Raw genomic sequence first — 18270 nt, 5'->3', positions numbered from 1 at the left:
CACTGTGTTTTGTCGTCATCTTGCCCAGTTTCTTCAAATTTCTACTGTATATAATAGCTTGAAAATCGCATCTTGAAAGGTCGGTTTGGTGTGTTGCTCATCTCTGACTATCGTGTCTGTCAATGTGAGTTACCGAGCCATTTTCAAACCTGTCCTCAAGCCACCCAAGAAGTTATGGTTGTCATTCACTTCAACTATTTACAGTGTGTGTTAAACTGCACCACTAGCACACCTTGATTGGCTAGTGACCACCTTATTAATCTGAATCAGGTGTGCTGGGGGTACAATTTAATACATCCATAGAATAGTTGGGGTACAGTTAGGTCCATAAATATTTGGACAGAGACAACTTTTTTTATAATTTTGGTTCTGTACATTACCACAATGAATTTTAAATGAAACAACTCAGATACAGTTGAAGTGCAGACTTTCAGCTTTAATTCAGTGGGGTGAACAAAACAATTGCATAAAAATGTGAGGCAACTAAAGCAATTTTTTAACACAATCCCTTCATTTCAGGGGCTCAAAAGTAATTGGACAAATTAAATAACTGGAAATAAAATGTTCATTTCTAATACTTGGTTGAAAACCCTTTGCTGGCAATGACAGCCTGAAGTCTTGAGCTCACGGACATCACCAGATGCTGGGTTTCCTCCTTTTTAATGCTCTGCCAGGCCTTTACTGCAGCGGCTTTCAGTTGCTGTTTGTTTGTGGGCCTTTCTGTCTTAAGTTTAGTCTTCAACAAATGAAATGCATGCTCAATTGGGTTAAGATCAGGTGACTGACTTGGCCATTCAAGAATTTTCCACTTCTTTGCTTTAATAAACTCCTGGGTTGCCTTGGCTATATGTTTTAGGTCATTGTCCATCTGTATCATGAAACGCTGCCCAATCAATTTGACTGCATTTAGCTGGATTTGAGCAGACAGTATGTCTCTGAACACCTCAGAATTCATTTGGCTGCTTCTGTCCTGTGTCACATCATCAATAAACACTAGTGTCCCAGTGCCACTGGCAGCCATGCACGCCCAAGCCATCACACAACCTCCACCGTGTTTTACAGATGATGTGGTATGCTTTGGATAATGAGCTGTTCCACACCTTCTCCATACTTTTTTTCTTGCCATCATTCTGGTAGAGGTTGATCTTGGTTTTATCTGTCCAAAGAATGTTTTTCCAGAACTGTGCTGGCTTTTTCAGATGTTCTTTAGCAAAGTCCAATCTAGTCTTTCTATCCTTGAGGCTTATGAGTGGCTTGCACCTTGCAGTGCACCCTCTGTATTTACTTTCATGCAGTCTTCTCTTTATGGTAGACTTGGATATCGATACGCCTACCCCCTGGAGAGTGTTGTCCACTTGGTTGGCTGTTGTGAAGGGGTTTCTCTTCACCATGGAAATGATTCTGTGATCATCGACCACTGTTGTCTTCCGTGGACGTCCAGGTCTTTTGCGTTGCTGAGTTCACCAGTGCTTGCTTTACTTTCTCAGGATGTACCAAACTGTAGATTTTGCCACTCGTAATATTGTAGCAATTTCTCGGATGGTTTTTTCTGTTTTCGCAGCTTAAGGATGGCTTCTTTCACCTGCATGGAGAGCTCCTTTGACCGCATGTTGTCTGTTCACAGCAAAATCTTCCACATGCAAGCACCACACCTCAAATCAACTCCAGGCCTTCTATCTGCTTAATTGATAAGGACATAACAACGGACTTGCCCACACCTGCCCATGAAATAGCCTTTGAGTCAATTGTCCAATTACTTTTGAGCCCCTGAAATGAAGGGATTGTGTTAAAAAAATTGCTTTAGTTGCCTCACATTTTTATGCAATCGTTTTGTTCACCTCACTGAATTAAAGCTGAAAGTCTGCACTTCAACTGCATCTGAGTTGTTTCATTTAAAATTCATTGTGGTAATGTACAGAACCAAAATTATAAAAAAGTTGTCTCTGTCCAAATATTTATGGACCTAACTGTACCTCATGGAGAACCATTGTAGCCATTGCTAAAAGACAAGGCAATAGTCAAATAACAAACTGTCAGAAAACATGATAAATCTTGTTTATTTGTATTGTGTTCATAATTTTTGGTATTTATTCTAATGTCATATAGTGTTTTCATGAGCAAATAAATACTTACTGCCCAGATAGCTAGCTTTAAAAATCACTTTCTTTGGTGGCTTTTTTTGGAAAGTCAACAGGAAGGACACATCAACAGATTTTTGCTCAGTACTGTATTCATTTTGGTGATTAACCACTTTTTCAAATTTACAAAACCTTTAATGAAGAATAGGAAATTCCAGCAAAAGTTGCAAAAACTGTAAAAATACACATATCCTCACATATACGTACATACTAAAGCAACACTGTTAAAAGAACAAAATGTAAAATCACCCACACACAGGCAATGGGCAAAAGTGTATATGTTACCGGTAACATATATAAAATACAATCCTGAGTAATGCCCCTCCAAAAGTTTTCCAGCCCATTTATCTAACACAGGGTCATAGAGTGACCTCTGCCAGTAACAGAAGCATTGGGCACAATGCAGAGCTCAACCACAGACAAGAGTGCCCATACATTACCGGGTACTCTGACACACAACGTCACACTTACTCTGATTGGGCAGATTCAGTATTACCAGTTGACCTTAAGCTGTACATTTTTTGCATGATAAAGGAAAACTGTAGGAGTGGCATTTAAATATTGAAATTCAAAAATATTACCATGGTAACAGGAAACTATTTACTTTATTAATCAGTTCTTTGTCACTTTTGTGCATTACCTGAAGTTTAATGGGAGTGTGATAATTAAAACATTGTTTACAACTGCCACCTAGAAAATATATTATTTGTCTTAAAGGATGACTCCAACCAACAATAATGCATTTTTATATGTTACTTTCCTCATGTGTTTTGTAATGATAAAAGAGGAAAATTTTTTAATGTTATATTTTCTTGGAGAACGAAGGTAAAAAATAAAGTTTAAGGTAAATACAAGCCCAATGACAACCTCTGCTGTAAAATGGCAAATGATATGACAAAAAGTTAATTTGGGGGAAGCTCACGTGTTGCATAATCCACATGTCAGTTTTTATAGTCGTTTGCTCACAATGTGCAAAACAGAAGCGTTTTTTGCTAAAATACTCTTTAATAGATGATCATCTTTAATAGATGATAAACTAGGGAATTAGTAAATTAAAGGTTTGTGCAGTATGCTACCTTTGGTTTCCTAAGCCATTCAAATCACATATTTTGTTACAACATGTAAGATTTTTATTAGATATTTATATTATTTGTATCACAGACATTTAATAGGATAAAGACATAGCCAAAAAGTATAACTTTATATTCGACACTAAAAAACATCAAGAACATGAACAAAGATCAGAAATCAAGCTGATCTAATTAAAATAACTTTGGTTATTTGGTTCCCAATACTTAATGAGTACCTGTGTGTGTGTGTGTGTGTGTGTGTATTTATATATAAGCTGTGCTACCTGTGTCCTGGAATGTATTTTGTAATGCAAATACTAATAAAATGCATTGCATTTGTCATTCCAACAGATGAAGCATCACAAACATTTGTAGTAATAAAATGCATTATACAAATGTTTGTGGTGCGCCACCTGCTGGCATGAGAAATGCAATGAATTTGTCCATTTTAGGTAATTTGGTATGGGATTCATAAAAGAAGTCCTAATGCTTATGATGCACAATCTATTAGAATGACAAATGCAATTCATTTTATTCCTAAAAATGTTTGTAATGTGCCATCTTTTGGAAAGAAAGAGCCATGGCAAGAGGAAGGACACACTGACACATCCTTTTATTGAGGTGGAAATACAAGTTGCTTTTTGGGTTCTGAGTTGCACAAATGAAACTAATGAACAGTACTTTTTAAGAAATTTAAAGTCTTTCAGCAACAAATAAAACACAAAAGAAGAGTTTGGTAATCTTCTATAAAATCCAACGGTGATAGTCTTTTCAGATTCAATAAAAAAAGGCATCTTCTTAGAGCTGTCTCACTAGAGAGGACAGATACACCATGTTTGAGACTGAGCAGAAACACAAAAGTCTTGTAGCCATCAATGAGACACCTTTAATGACATTTATTACTGTGACATATGAAAGCTGCGCCTCAAGGCAGATGATCCTGCCTCTACCGGACCACAGATTGTTAGATAATGTGTTTTCTTTGAAACCATACCCAGTCTAGAAAACAATGGAACAGTGCTCGCCATCCCATATGTCACAATTTATATCCATTAGAGGGCTACCAGTAAAAGCAGATCTCTTTTAGTATGTTTATTTAAATTATACAGTTTTATAAACAGACAGGAAAATCCTTGAAATAACATTCATCAATAAAATATATTGAAAAATTAAATTGTACTGTTTTTTTTTGTTCTTTATTTCACCTTACAGTTTCTTATATTAGAAGTTTGTTATTTTTCATATACCACTTGGGGTCAGGGTGCAGGGTCAGCCATTGTGCACCCCTGGAGCAATTGCAGGTTAAGGGCCTTGCTCAAGGGCCCAGCAGAGTAGGATCTCTTTTGACAGTAATGGGGATTCAAATCGGAAAACTTCCACATACCAGCGTAGATCCTTAGCCTCAGAGCCATGTTTTATAGGAACAGCTATTAATTCTTATCTGCAGATAACTGTAATTCACCAATTTTTGGAGCATTACAGTCTCATCATATTTTTTGGGCTTGGCAAGTTAAAACATATTGGTACTGTAGGTTATCTTTCTCAGAATTAATTTCAACAGAATCGTCTTCCCACACAAGGCTCACAAATAAAAAAGCAGAGCATGGTTTAATGCAGCCTGTGCCCATCAAACAGCTTAGCCTGAAGTTAAATGGATCTATTCCACCAGACTTGGTGTGACAACTCTCCAAGTGTGCAATACCTGTTTCCAGCTTTCTGACATTTTTTGAACATTCAAGAGCATTTAATTCCATGTTCTTTTTTGGTATCGCCATTTACAGATGAAGAAAAAAAGGGAGAGGTTCAATTGTATTATTGAATCCAGTTTATATGTTTAGATGCATAATATCATGTCTTAGCAAAGTGATATCAACTAAAACACCTTTTATTTTATTGTGTAATAGTAAACTATGCCTTCATTATTATTCCAATAATATTAATTGTATTTAAAACTTAAAAAAAGAAGATCACCTGTGAGTACAAGATTCAAAAATCACAAACTGACAACATCAAATGATGCATACTACAGTACAAATTGATTCTCTGCATCTATGCTAAAAATCACTACTTCTGAACAATCCCTTCAGATTGTGTATTTCATTCTTACTGGTAATGCCACACAGTAGCTGGGATTACGCTAGCATTGTTTTAAACCATTCAAAGCAAGAAAAGCTTCAAACTTAAATGATGTGGTCTCTAACACATACAGTCATATGAAAAAATTTGGGAACCCCTCTCAGCCTGCATAATAATTTACTCTACTTTCAACAAAAAAGATAACAGTGGAATGTCTTTCATTTCCTAGGAACATCGGAGTACTGGGGTGTTTTCCGAACAAAGATTTTTAGTGAAACAGTATTTAGTTGTATGAAATTAAATCAAATGTGAAAAATTTGGGTACCCTTGTCATTTTGCTGATTTGAATGCATGTAACTGCTCAGTACTGATTATTTTCAACACCAAGTTGGTTGGATTAACTCATTAAGCCTTGAACTTCATAGACAGGTGTGTCCAATCATGAGAAAAGGTATTTAAGGTGGTCAATTGCAAGTTGTGCTTCCCTTTGACTCTCCTCTGAAGAGTGACAGCATGGGATCCTCAAAGCAACTCTCAAAAGATGTGAAAACAAAGATTGTTCAGTATCATGGTTTAGGGGAAGGCTACAAAAAGTTATCTCAGAGGTTTAAACTGTCAGTTTCAACTATAAGGAATGTAAATCAGGAAATGGAAGGCCACAGGCACAGTTGCTGTTAAACCCAGGTCTGGCAGGACAAGAAAAATACAGGAGTGGCATATGCGCAGGATTGTGAGAATGGTTACAGACAACCCACAGATCACCTCCAAAGACCTGCAAGAACATCTTGCTGCAGCTGGTGTATCTGTACATCGTTCTACAATTCAGCGCAATTTGCACAAAGAACATCTGTATGGCAGGTGATGAGAAAGAAGCCCTTTCTGCATTCACGCCACAAACAGAGTCGCTTGTTGTATGCAAATGCTCATTTAGACAAGATTCATTTTGGAACAAAGTGCTTTGGACTGATGAGACAAAAATGTAGTTATTTGGTCACAACAAAAAACACCTGCTACCTACTGTCAAATTTGGTGGAAGTTCCATCATGCTGTGGGGCTGTGTGGCTAGTTCAGGGACTGGGGAACTTGTTACAAAGGCATTCATGCAGAGGGAGAAGTACAATGTTCTAGAATGGCCGTCACAGTCCCCTGACTTGAATATCATCGAAAATCTATGGGATGATTTGAAGCAGACTGTCCATGCTCGGCAGCCATCAAATTTAACTGAACTCGAGAGATTTTGTATGGAAGAATGGTCAAAAATACCTCCATCCAGAATCCAGACACTCATCAAAGGCTATAGGAGGCGTCTAGAGGCTGTTATATTTGCAAAAGGAGGCTCAACTAAGTATTGATGTAATATTTCTGTTGGGGTGCCCAAATGTATGCACCTGTCTAATTTTGTTATAATGCATATTGCATATTTTCTGTTAATCCAATAAACAATGTCACTGCTGAAATGCTACTGTTTCCATAAGGCATGTCATACTGTATACTAAAAGGAAGTTGCTACTTTGAAAGCTCAGCCAATGATAAACAAAAATCCAAAGAATTAGGAGGGGTTCCCAAACTTTTTCATATGACTGTAAATAAACTTCTCAGTTTTTACTATCAAATGTTGTATGCATAAAGTTTTGCTTCTGGATAGGATATAAACAAAGCTAAGCACTTTACATTTGATTAGCTTGCCTTGTTGCTGAAACATGTGCATCCATACAGGACAGGAGCAAACAAATACACCCAAGATAACTTTAATAAAACATCTTCATCAAAATGCTATCTGTGCGTTAGAATTCAAGACAAGATTCTTGACCAGTGAATGAGGGAGAAGGGTGGATCTTTAATTCAAACGTACAGTATTGAGAGAATTGTGTCTTTCCTGTTGATATTCAATGTGGAGTTTTCAGGAAGTAACTGGTAATAATAATTTAGCAAAAAATGTGCACATTTTGACAATTCAAATGGATAATGCACATATTGATTATGCAACTTGAGTTGCATGACAATTTTATGTCCATGGACACGTTTTATATAGTTTGTTATTGTCCAGAACTGGTCAGTGAAGGTTTCTGTTCAGTTTGAATTTTCAATACGGAATTTCTCTGCAAAAGCATGTGAGTAAAAATTTTTCTTGGCCACCACTGCAAAGTACATGGGCCAAGTAACATAAAAAATGCCATTTTTGGGTGGAGTACTCTTTATTATGTTTCAGAATTAATTTACTCATGTATTTCTCACCTCACAGTTTAACATTTAAACTATGGTCTTACATAGAATAATTTAAAAAGAAGAATTCCAACTCCTTTCCTTTAAATAGGAAAAAAAATTAAAGAAAAAGACTCATTAAGTATCATCAGAATACTTTAGTGTTTAATACAGATATAATGTTCCTGTGTGATTGTCAATGTAATCCAATACATTTGAGGTTTCACATCATACGCATGAGGGTGGGGTGGCACACAACTCGCATGTGAATCAGTGTTACTGTTAGTGTACATCTGCTAACTGGCAAAAAGGGGTTACTTTAAAAAGTGAAAATAAAATGTTAACACAGATCTTTATAAAACCAGACTGTAAATCCAAAAACTGGGTTATGCTAGAAGATGCATTACTAAGAGCACACACCTCAAGTGAAAGATTCAATTCTGCTTACCACATATTATAACAAATAAATGGATTCAGGATCAATGTGGTGGTCCCCTTTGTATAAAAAGCAAGAAAAATTAGACAGCGTAAAAAATTTAAAATTCCACTCCTGCCACCGTATAATATTTACAAAGATCTAAAAAATGCCTTGTCCTAGTCAAATTTTCCAAATCTCTCCCTATCCTTATCAACCTGATAATGAGGACATTAGACTATACTGCACTTTAATAAAACTAAATAAAAGTTAAGATAAATACAATTAATCTGTCATTTAAAATGCATACATATTTGGATTAGTTGGAATTTAACCACTGTTAATCATGTGAAAATGAGATCAATTTACGTAACTGTTATAAGACCGAATCAACTAATAATGTGAGCCCAAAAAACACAAAATTTTTGAAAAATAAAAGCCAAAAAGGTGGTCTTAAATACAACACTTTATGTGGTACTGTCCCCATCACAACATCCTATATGCTGGTAGCAAATGCCCACTTTTGTTTACTACAAGAGGATCATTTTAAAAGTATAACATCTGGATTTTAAACTACATACCACTCAGGATTTAAATGTCAGCGTGCATGTCAAGAAAAAAATAATTTGTTAGAAAAAAGAAATGTATATCAATATAAAACATGTCTATATTTAATATTTCAGGACTTGTGCCAAGTAATTATGATGGATATGGCTAGAATTAAGCTGAAAATTTTACCTTAACCTCTGACTTTCTCATTAAATTCTAAAAAATGAAGACATTTGAATAAGGAGAGAAATGATGTTTGGGGAAAGAAAACCCAGTCTCATCAATAAATAAACGAACATCAAAACTGTTCAAGGAAGTGAGCACTATCACTTGAAAAATGTTCTTGTTTTCAAAGTACATTTCATGTATAATCTAACACTTTGTTAATTATGATGATGATTTTTCAAATTTAGTTTCTGCAGATAAATAAACCAAACTGGTTCTACTAAATAAAGCACAGTTAACTGGCCCCTTTCTTCATAATTTATGTTGGCATGGAGAACCTCATATGCATAGAACTAACCAATAAGAAAGGTAGATTAAAGCAGCACCTAGGTGACAGTCAGGTGACATTACCTTGGACACTTCAGTTGAATAAGAACTAATTTATTAGGTTGAGGTGATGGGTTGTTTTTTGTTAAAATATATGTATATGTTCCTTTTTAAAATATCATACTCTTATTCATATTCTCTAAAAAAAGAAAATAAAGCTATTAATTTAAGAATACCTAGTCCTGCATCACTTTAAGCAGACAGAAAAGTCACAATTTGTGACTATTTTAAAAGTTTTGGAAATGTTTCAGTAGTTAATTCATGTGTGCCTTTTAAATATGCTACTGACAAATGTTAACATTTTTTGTGCCTTTCCAAATCAACTTCACTGTCAAACTTGTTTTTATCTATCAATCCAAAATACGTATTATGCGGTATTTCTATTAATTGAAAAATTGTATACTTAAAATAAGCAAATAATTCTGCTTCTTACAGACCTGATCAAGTACCATTCCAGCTCCATTGTCAATGACTGCTCCAAGGTCCCGGTACTGTCCAGAGTAGCGGATGTAAGCCCAAGAAAACAGAGCAATGAGGACAAGCCCAATGATGCAATTGCACAGCTGAGCCACCAGCGACAGCCCCACAAAGCCAGATATGCCAGAAAGCAGGTAGAGGGCTATGATGAGCACAAACAGAATTGCTGGTGTTCGGAAGGTGCTGAATATGTTTTTTCCCTCATTGTGTTTCATGAAGTTGGCGAACAGACTATCCAGCTCCTGTTCAAGCTGGTCTTGGTAACGCTGGCTGAACTCTTTGCCTCCCATCTTCTTAATTTTCCTGAAATTTTCCAGAGACTGCTGCATAAATTGGTGGTGTTTTTCCTCTAGAATCTGAGGAGACACATAGGGCCGGTCTCCTCCACAGGTCTGTAAGAGGAACAGAGATACAAAATGAGACACTTGCTCCTGGAACAGATTTCACTGCTATAAAGTAACACATGGAGAAATGAAAGAACATTTATGCCATGTTTGTTTATTTATTAAACACATGCAATTCACCGCTAAACTTCATTTTTGTGTTTTTTTTTTCTCTCAATCACAAAGCCACATAAACTACAGTATATCTACACCTTTAGGCAATCATAATTACTCTGTACCAAGTGTATTCTGCAAAAAATGTGAAAACAATATGAAAGATTTTTCTGTAAAATGCCATGTTCACTATTGCCATCACAGATTTTTCCTCTGTTCTTTGCATTATGGCTGTTGTGACCACCAGGGGGAGCCTCAGAGCACCATCACCAGACATATCTCAACCACAGGCAGTTCTAAGCTCAATTAAAAATTTTGTTTAGAAAACCTCAGCAGGATTTAATCTGACCAACACTGTATAACAGAGCAAAATGACGGTCTCCTTCCTGTCCGCCTTTGCAAGTATCATCCAACTCTCTCCAAACTCAGACTCCACGAGAGGAATGAGGTGCCTCCTTTCTTTTTGAAGCCAGGGGTGTTTCCAGGGCTGAAACATGAGCCTGTGGAAGCACTTCCTGGGTCATATGGAAGCTGCACAGCACCTACAAGTTCTCCTTCTTAAGTGACTCCTGATGGCACTTAACAACCCCAACAGGATCCCCTAGCCCGGGCCACCCTGCAGGTGTCCCAAGTGGGAAGCCAGACAGAGGGATACTACCACTTCTCAAGCCAGGGCGTGAATTGTCCATAAGAACCCATCTCCCCTAGTCCCTCCATTACCCATCCTTCCTGATAAGAATGGAGGCCCAGCCCTGCCAGGTTAGGCATCCACGTCTGTGGTCCTTCCATTATGATGTCCCGGGCTTGTAGGTCAATCATACTAAACCCCAGTCAAGATGCCAAACCATCCTCTCAGGTATATACACTGCCTAGTGATTCCTAATGTTTGCCCAGTCACTATCTTGTGCTGTGCTATTTAAACTAGTACAGTTAGATAGAGATAGATAGATAGATACTTTATTAATCCCAAGAGAAATTCACATACTCCAGCAGCAGCATACTGATACAAAAACAACATTAAATTAAATAACAATAAAAATGCAGGTAAAAACAGACAATAACTTTGTATAATTTTAACGTTTACCCCCCCGGGTGGAATTGAAGAGTCGCATAGTTTGGGGGAGGAACGATCTTCTCAGTCTGTCAGTGGAGCAGGACAGTGACAGAAGTCTGTCAATGAAGCTGCTCCTCTGTCTGGAGATGACACTGTTTAGTGGATGCAGTGGATACTCCATGATTGCCAGGAGCCATCTCAGCGCCCGTTGCTCTGCCACGGATGTCAAACTGTTCAGCTCCATGCCTACAAAAAAGCCTGCCTTCCTCACCAGTTTGTCCAGGCGTGAGGCGTCCTTCTTCTTAATGCTGCCTCCCCAGCACACCACCGCGTAGAAGAGGGCACTCGCCACAACCATCTGATAAGAAGCATCTTATTGCAGATGTTGAAGGACGCCAGTCTTCTAAGGAAGTATAACCGGCTCTGTCCTCTCTTGCACAGAGCATCAGTATTGGCAGTCCAGTCCAATTTATCATCCAGCTGCACTCCCAGGTATTTATAGGTCTGTACCCTCTGCACAGACTCCTCTGATAATCGCGGTTATATCATTTATATTCGGAAAATGTTCTTGAACAGTTACTTTGAACTATTACAGTAATTTTAATACGTATTGTGTCAGACTGCATCAATGACTTGCCACTGTTTTAGTTTTATTCATTGTTGGTTATTCTAAAATCCTGACTTCCTTCTGTTTCAATTGTGCTTTGAGTCTGAAGAGGCAGGGCCTTATCTGGACTTTGGTGTAGGAGTCCAACTTGATGCAGTCATTCAGGCTGCATTTACCTGGAGGACTACATATGATGACATTTATCTTTATGAAGTTTCCAGGTGTGTCCCTGTTTTCTTGTTAAAGAACTCATTTTAACACAGCAGTTTAGATCCACTACACTAATCCCTTCTCATAGTTTTGAACACTTAGATAATCAAATCTTAATCACCATTTGCTAAAGTGGGAAAGTTTCAGCTATTTAATATTTTGCCATAGCTCATACCCTGTAGTTCAGGAATTGGCATAGTCTCTCTTCTCTGGACTTTCTCTAGTGCTCCTATGTCTATACAATAATATGAATATCAAAAATATTCAGTACTCTAAATGAGGCCTCATAAGTATATATATATATATATATATATATATATATATATATATATATATATATATATATATATATATATATATATATATATATACACACACACACACACACACACACAAACTACTGATCAAACTTTTTTAGAACACCTTAGAGTTAATCGGTTGAAACGCAATGAATGACTTATAATGGTGAAAAGGTAAGCATTAAACTGACACAGGTTTAAATTTAAAGTTTAGGTTAGCACCACCTTGAGTGACAGACCCCTCACAGTTTCAATCTCAGCTTAACAGTGGTCAAAAAGAGCAAGTCTCACTATCTACTGTAACAAGGAGAGTTTGTGCTGCAGGTTTGACTGGGCAAGTGGCAGTAAGAAAGCCATTACTTAAAGAAGACAAAATAAGGTGTTGAAATACAGGCTGTGGACTACTGACGCTATATAACCTAACATCCTATTAGTCTTCTTAACCATCTCTATATGCTGTCTGTGTTTAAAAAGAGAAGAACCCACTATGACACTTTTGACTTTCTTATAAATCTTACTTTCAAGTTTCAAACCACACATTGTGTGCAAATCCTTAATTTTTAATTGCTATGTGTAAGACTTTATATTTACTTGTTTTAAACTGTATTTGCCACACATTTACTCATCTGAATCTTGTTTGGGTCCATATGTAATGAATCAGGAGTTTTAAGATTATCAGCCATTCCACCTAATTTGATATTATTTATATTCTTATCAAGATCATTTTTGTATTATTTAAAAGAGCTGTGGCCCTAGCATTGATTCATGAGGGACACCACTTACAACATCACTTAATTCAGAATTAATAATTGATTATGATCTTTGACAGTATAACTGTGATTTTTAATTTCAGTTAACAGCACTACAGTGAAATATTTACTTTGTCTTACCAACTGCACATACTGTATTCTGTATGGATATAGTACAATAGAACCATTTTTTACATAGTATACTTTTTTTCACCAACATTGTTGCTATTGACAACTAAATAATTCCAAATTAAGGACAACTTTATTTTGGCATTGAAACTTATGCTTCATGTCAACATTACTTCTCAATTTTTGTAGAGAATGCTGCAAACAAAAGAAAGAAATGCACATTCTGAAAGACATTGTGGAGCAGAACCCTAAAAATGTATTCATAAATAAATTTGCACATTTAGTGAATGGGTTTGTACTTGATTACACCTTCTTTTAATTTCATCACAATCCTCTCTAAAAAAAATTTAAGACAAATAATATTATATGCTTTTGTTTTTTTCCTCAAACTAGTCCAGTACACCATTGAAAAACAATCTCCCCGATCTAAACCCCAGAGAATTAATTACTGCTATATCTGATTCTGGCCATGAGTTACTCAATCTTTCTGTTAATATTTGCTTTCTTTAATTTACCGATGATAAACGTTAAGCTTTCTGGCCTATCAGTGCAAATATTTTTATATAATGTAACATTATTTGTGGATACCTAAAGTGTTACTGAGCAATCTTTTCAACTGTTAAACTGTATGATATTTCACATTTTTATAAATAATGTAGATGTGCAGAGTGTTCTAAAGGGCAAATATTTGAACTGCTCTCAAAATTAAGTTAATCTATCACAGCTATGAAGCTTTTATAAAACAGAACTCATGACTGACCTCCCTTCAAACCATGTTTTTAGTTAGTAAATAGATTTACCATTTTCTCTAACAAGGTTTTAAATTATTTTTATCTTGCATTGAGTTATCCTGTGCACTGTACTAGAAGCATGTTTTCTTATTTATTATACATATTGTTATAAACACCTTTATTCCACTATACTCTGCATCATCACTGGACATTAATCACAAATGCAACAGCACACTTGAGGCCTTAAAATATGAATAATTGTTTTTTGATTTGAAAGATTCACAGGGAAGGAATGCATTTTCCTCAAGAACATCTTATTATTTTTAAAAGTTTATTTTTGAGATATCCCCAGGTGTTAATTTGGGTTGACACACTTTTATATAAATAAATAAATAAAAAAAAAAAAAAAAAAAAGATTACTTTTGAATAATGAAAATTTGAGCACCCAAGAAGAAAAGGTTTGTACCCCATTATACAGTTGTTTATCACATCACATAAATAGGAGGGAATAAAAGTCAGAGTGGTAGATACTGTGTTAGCCTTGCATACATTTTTAATTTATCCTTAAAATTTGAGAGCCCCATTATTTCAAAATACAATTGTAAAGGAAGTTTTTTTTCCCCCAGTCAAAACATATTTATACTTGACTTATTTGGAACATGAAAACAGCTTTATCTTGTGAAAATAATATAAAACAGAGTTAAGACCCCAGTTTATACATACTTCAGTGTTATTAAAAAAATATCTAAAAGGCCCGGTCTAAAATCATTAAAAATAAAATATGGGATTACACTCTGTAGAATTATTACCTGTAAACAAACAGAAACTCAACACTTAATCAAAAACAGCTTTAAAACCACTAACAAACTACTGCAAAAAAAAAAAAAAAAAAAAAAAAACATTAACGGTTGGGGGGAAAATCAAACACAGGAGTCCATTTATTCCAGTACAATATGCAGTATTTAATTTTTTCTTTCCCCACAATAGGTTATGCTGTTAGCAGGGTACTGTGAGATGACAAAGTTTCAGTTTTATGCTATGGAGTAAATATGGGATATTTGGTTAATCAGTCACTCTGATTACAGAATCCAAACCTTCCAGATTAGCTGGGGTGTTTGTTTGTCCAGTTTTTTAAACCTAATTTTTCCAATTCATGTTTTCAGAGATCCTACACCTACCTTAAATGAAAGGGTTGCATTCTCCTGAAAACAACCCACCACCTCACACAGTCATCAATTATCCTCACCAGCACATATTTGAGATATGGAAGAAAAATTACAATCACCAAAGAGAACCTACACAAAAAAGTGACTAGGTCTGCATTTTAATCCAGTTTCCTGAAGCTGTAAGATAGCAGTGTTAACCATTATAAGAGCCACATCATGCATAAATTATATAATCAAATTATGCATACATTTTAAAAATAATTGATGGTTAAGAAAAACATTTGATTTTTCTGTCTAGCTTTATTAGCCACATCATCTCTGTCTGCATGCCTCTGTGAACATAGTAGCAGAACAAAAACCACTACAGAAGTTAAAGTGGCAAACACTCATAACATATGGCATCCCACACACTTTGTTCTTCTAAAAAGACTAGGAGAAAGTATAAAATAAAATATGAATTTGAAGTAAACCTCTACTTAAGTTAAAAAAAATGATTTTTGTTAATCTCTTCAACATACACGGATTGTCTCTTGTTTTACAATATTAAATGACTTGCCCTGCAAAGATTTGACTTCTGTTTATTTCCTTCCACCCCCAGTTGAAAGTACACATTAAAAAATCTTTTATTGCAAGTCCTCAAATTAAAAATAGATGATTTTGTATAAAATTCAGTATGAAGTGTGAATGAATAAAACATCCAAAATATCTGTTCAGAATAACAGGATGTCCTTTGAGGCTACACTGTAGTTAATTATAGGGTTTCTAGGAAATCCCAATTAGCCTAATTGGACTTAGTCAAGTATAAATATGTTTTGACTGGGAAAAAAAAACTTCCTTTACAATTGTATTTTGAAATAATGGGGCTCTCATTAATTAAATGATTATGGATGGATTTTGAATCATCTTTTTCTCTTTTTTAGACACCAAACAGGCAAGTCACTGCAACTTATGTTATTGTTTATTCTGTAAATTGTTACACAAGAGGCTTAAATTTCTAATTTCGCATTTTATTACTGCATCCTACTGAATGCTAAAAAATTTAAAAACACTACTTTAATTTCAATCAGTTATGTATTTTTTTTTTAGATTTTGGGTCTGTGAATGGATACAGCATTAAAATTATTTTCCACAGTCCAAGTGCAAGACACAACTGTTGGGCAATTAGTTTAAAACTCATATGTGACAAGTTAAAACTGTAAACCATTTAAAATGTCATGGAGTGTCATTTTCCCAAAATGAGGATTAATCCCATTGGAAATTGCACCAAATGTGTTGTGGTGATTTGTCTTAGTTACAGTGGCTGCAGAAATGTGTTTAACTAAGAACTGGCAATTGCATGGATTGCTGCTTTAACAGCTCATACAATTGTGGACTGTTCAAGTCAAAATAATATACATAATATAGGTGGAATCCCATTGTAATAAAATTCATGAGACCATAAAAATATTTAATTATAACAAATATGGGGAAATTACGTATACTGTACTATATACAAAATTTGTTAAATATGATGTTGTATTAACGTTTGTCTGGACCAACAAAAATATTTGTTTCTCTGAAAATCTCATTATTTTGGTATTCGCTATAACATAATTCCTGTATACAAACACAATCTGCTTAAAGTACAGTAATACCATACAATCAAGTGTATTTCTTGTCAACAGTGAACACACTATTTAAACTTTCAGAGTTCAAAGTATGTGAATTCTTGTACAAGTATTTAGAAATTGGCACAACATTCTTCAGTAGCAATAATGTCCATGAAATGTTTCATTTACGTGTTGATCGGTCTTTCACTACAATTAGGTGGAACTTTAGACCAGGCATGTCAAACTCACTACCATTGGTGGGCCGCTTCAACTGCCATATGTGCGTCAGCAGGACCGCACTGTAACAAATACTATTATACAAAGTTACTGTAGCTTTCTTTCCAAAACTGAAAACTTTAAAAAATGTAACACTTAAAGTTTAAAGAAAAGCAATTTATTTCCATACAATCTCCGTACAACAGCATACAATTAGAATCTTAGCCTCTTAGCAAGGTCCATATATAAGAGTCTTACAGTCTGAGATCTATTTCTTTTGTCCCAACACTTGGCATCTCTTGTTAGCAACCAGTTCGTCAATATCAGGCTTGAAAGTCTTGAGCGATGTGGGGTTTTGGTAGCTTTCATTATACGAAAACAATTCCTCACAAAGATAAGTGCTTCCGAACATAGACAATACTCTCGAAGCCAATTTATGGATCTGCACATACGAGGGTGACAGGTAAGCATACAAGCCTGGCACACCAACTTTGTTGTATTTTGTGTGAATTTCCCCTTGGGATTAATAAAGTATCTATCTATCTATTTTTCCTTCAGAATAGAATCTGACTGCAGTTCAATCAATTCCATTTGGATATCCTCAGGCGCATTCTCAAGGTTGTAAGAGTATGATGACGTAAACAGCACAAAGCCCTGTTCATGTGAACTGAAGTCACGAAAACGCTCACTGAATTCATTGCTCAGTAATTCAAGTTGAAAAACAAATCCTCCAAAAATCAAATTGTCATTTGAATGCTTAAGACCCTGACGTGGGAAAATAGACAAGATTCTCATTTCTTAAATGATGTGTCCACAGACGAATCATGCCTTGGAAGCTTTTCACATCATCGTACATTGTAGTTACGAGTCTGTGTTTTCCTTGTAACTTCAGATTCAAGTCATACAAATGTCCAGTCAAATCCACAACAAATGCCAAGTCCTGCATCCACATGTCGTCAATCAGAAAACTCACAACTTTTCCTTTCATCTCTAGAAACAATGTTATTTCTTCTTGCAGCAGGAAGAACCTCTTCAGTACTTTGTGAAAAGATAACCAACGTACCTCCATATAATAAGGAACGGTGTCAAATTCACTTCCTACATCCTCCAGTAATGAAGTAAACTGTCGATGATTTAGTCCACGTGTACAAATGAAGTTGACTGTTTGTATAACTGGTTTAAGGACTTTGTCTAGTTTCAAAATCTTCGAACACAACGATTGTTGGTGGAATATGCAGAAGAAGTGAGCAAACTTGCAATCAGGTTCTTTCTCACGTATTTTTGACAACAGCCTCGCACCAACACCGTTAGTGTGTCCCACCATTGTAGCAGCCCCATCTGTTGCCAAACAAACAAGCTTTTCCATAGGCAGAGTGTACTGAGAAAGAACTTCTTCAACCTTGTTGAAAATGTACTCGCTGGTAGTTGTATCATGCAAGGGAACAAATTCCAACAACTCCGCTGTAATTTCTAAGTTTGTGTCACAAGCTCTAATAAATATACCAATGTCCGTTACATCTGTCGACTCATCAATGGCGATCGAA

The 18270-nt window shown here is 35.7% G+C and overlaps 1 protein-coding gene and 1 long non-coding RNA gene across 2 annotated transcripts in view; both read right to left on the bottom strand.

The window, feature by feature from the left end:
• The window catches only part of LOC127529374 (uncharacterized), a 262990-nt gene that overhangs the window by 172997 nt on the left and 71723 nt on the right, over positions 1–18270 (bottom strand). The window lies entirely within an intron of this gene.
• The window catches only part of atl3 (atlastin 3), an 83457-nt gene that overhangs the window by 3885 nt on the left and 61302 nt on the right, over positions 1–18270 (bottom strand). Inside the window, exon 12 of the mRNA XM_028802764.2 lies at positions 9440–9871. Within this exon, the coding sequence (XP_028658597.1) occupies positions 9440–9871 (432 nt within the window). The remainder of the gene's footprint in view (positions 1–9439; positions 9872–18270) is intronic.

This window comes from Erpetoichthys calabaricus, chromosome 1 (genome assembly GCF_900747795.2).
Source record: "Erpetoichthys calabaricus chromosome 1, fErpCal1.3, whole genome shotgun sequence".
In the NCBI taxonomy this organism is placed as follows: Eukaryota; Metazoa; Chordata; class Cladistia; order Polypteriformes; family Polypteridae; genus Erpetoichthys; species Erpetoichthys calabaricus.
Note: the sequence above shows the minus strand (reverse complement) of the source record. Positions and strands in the feature narration are given on the sequence as shown.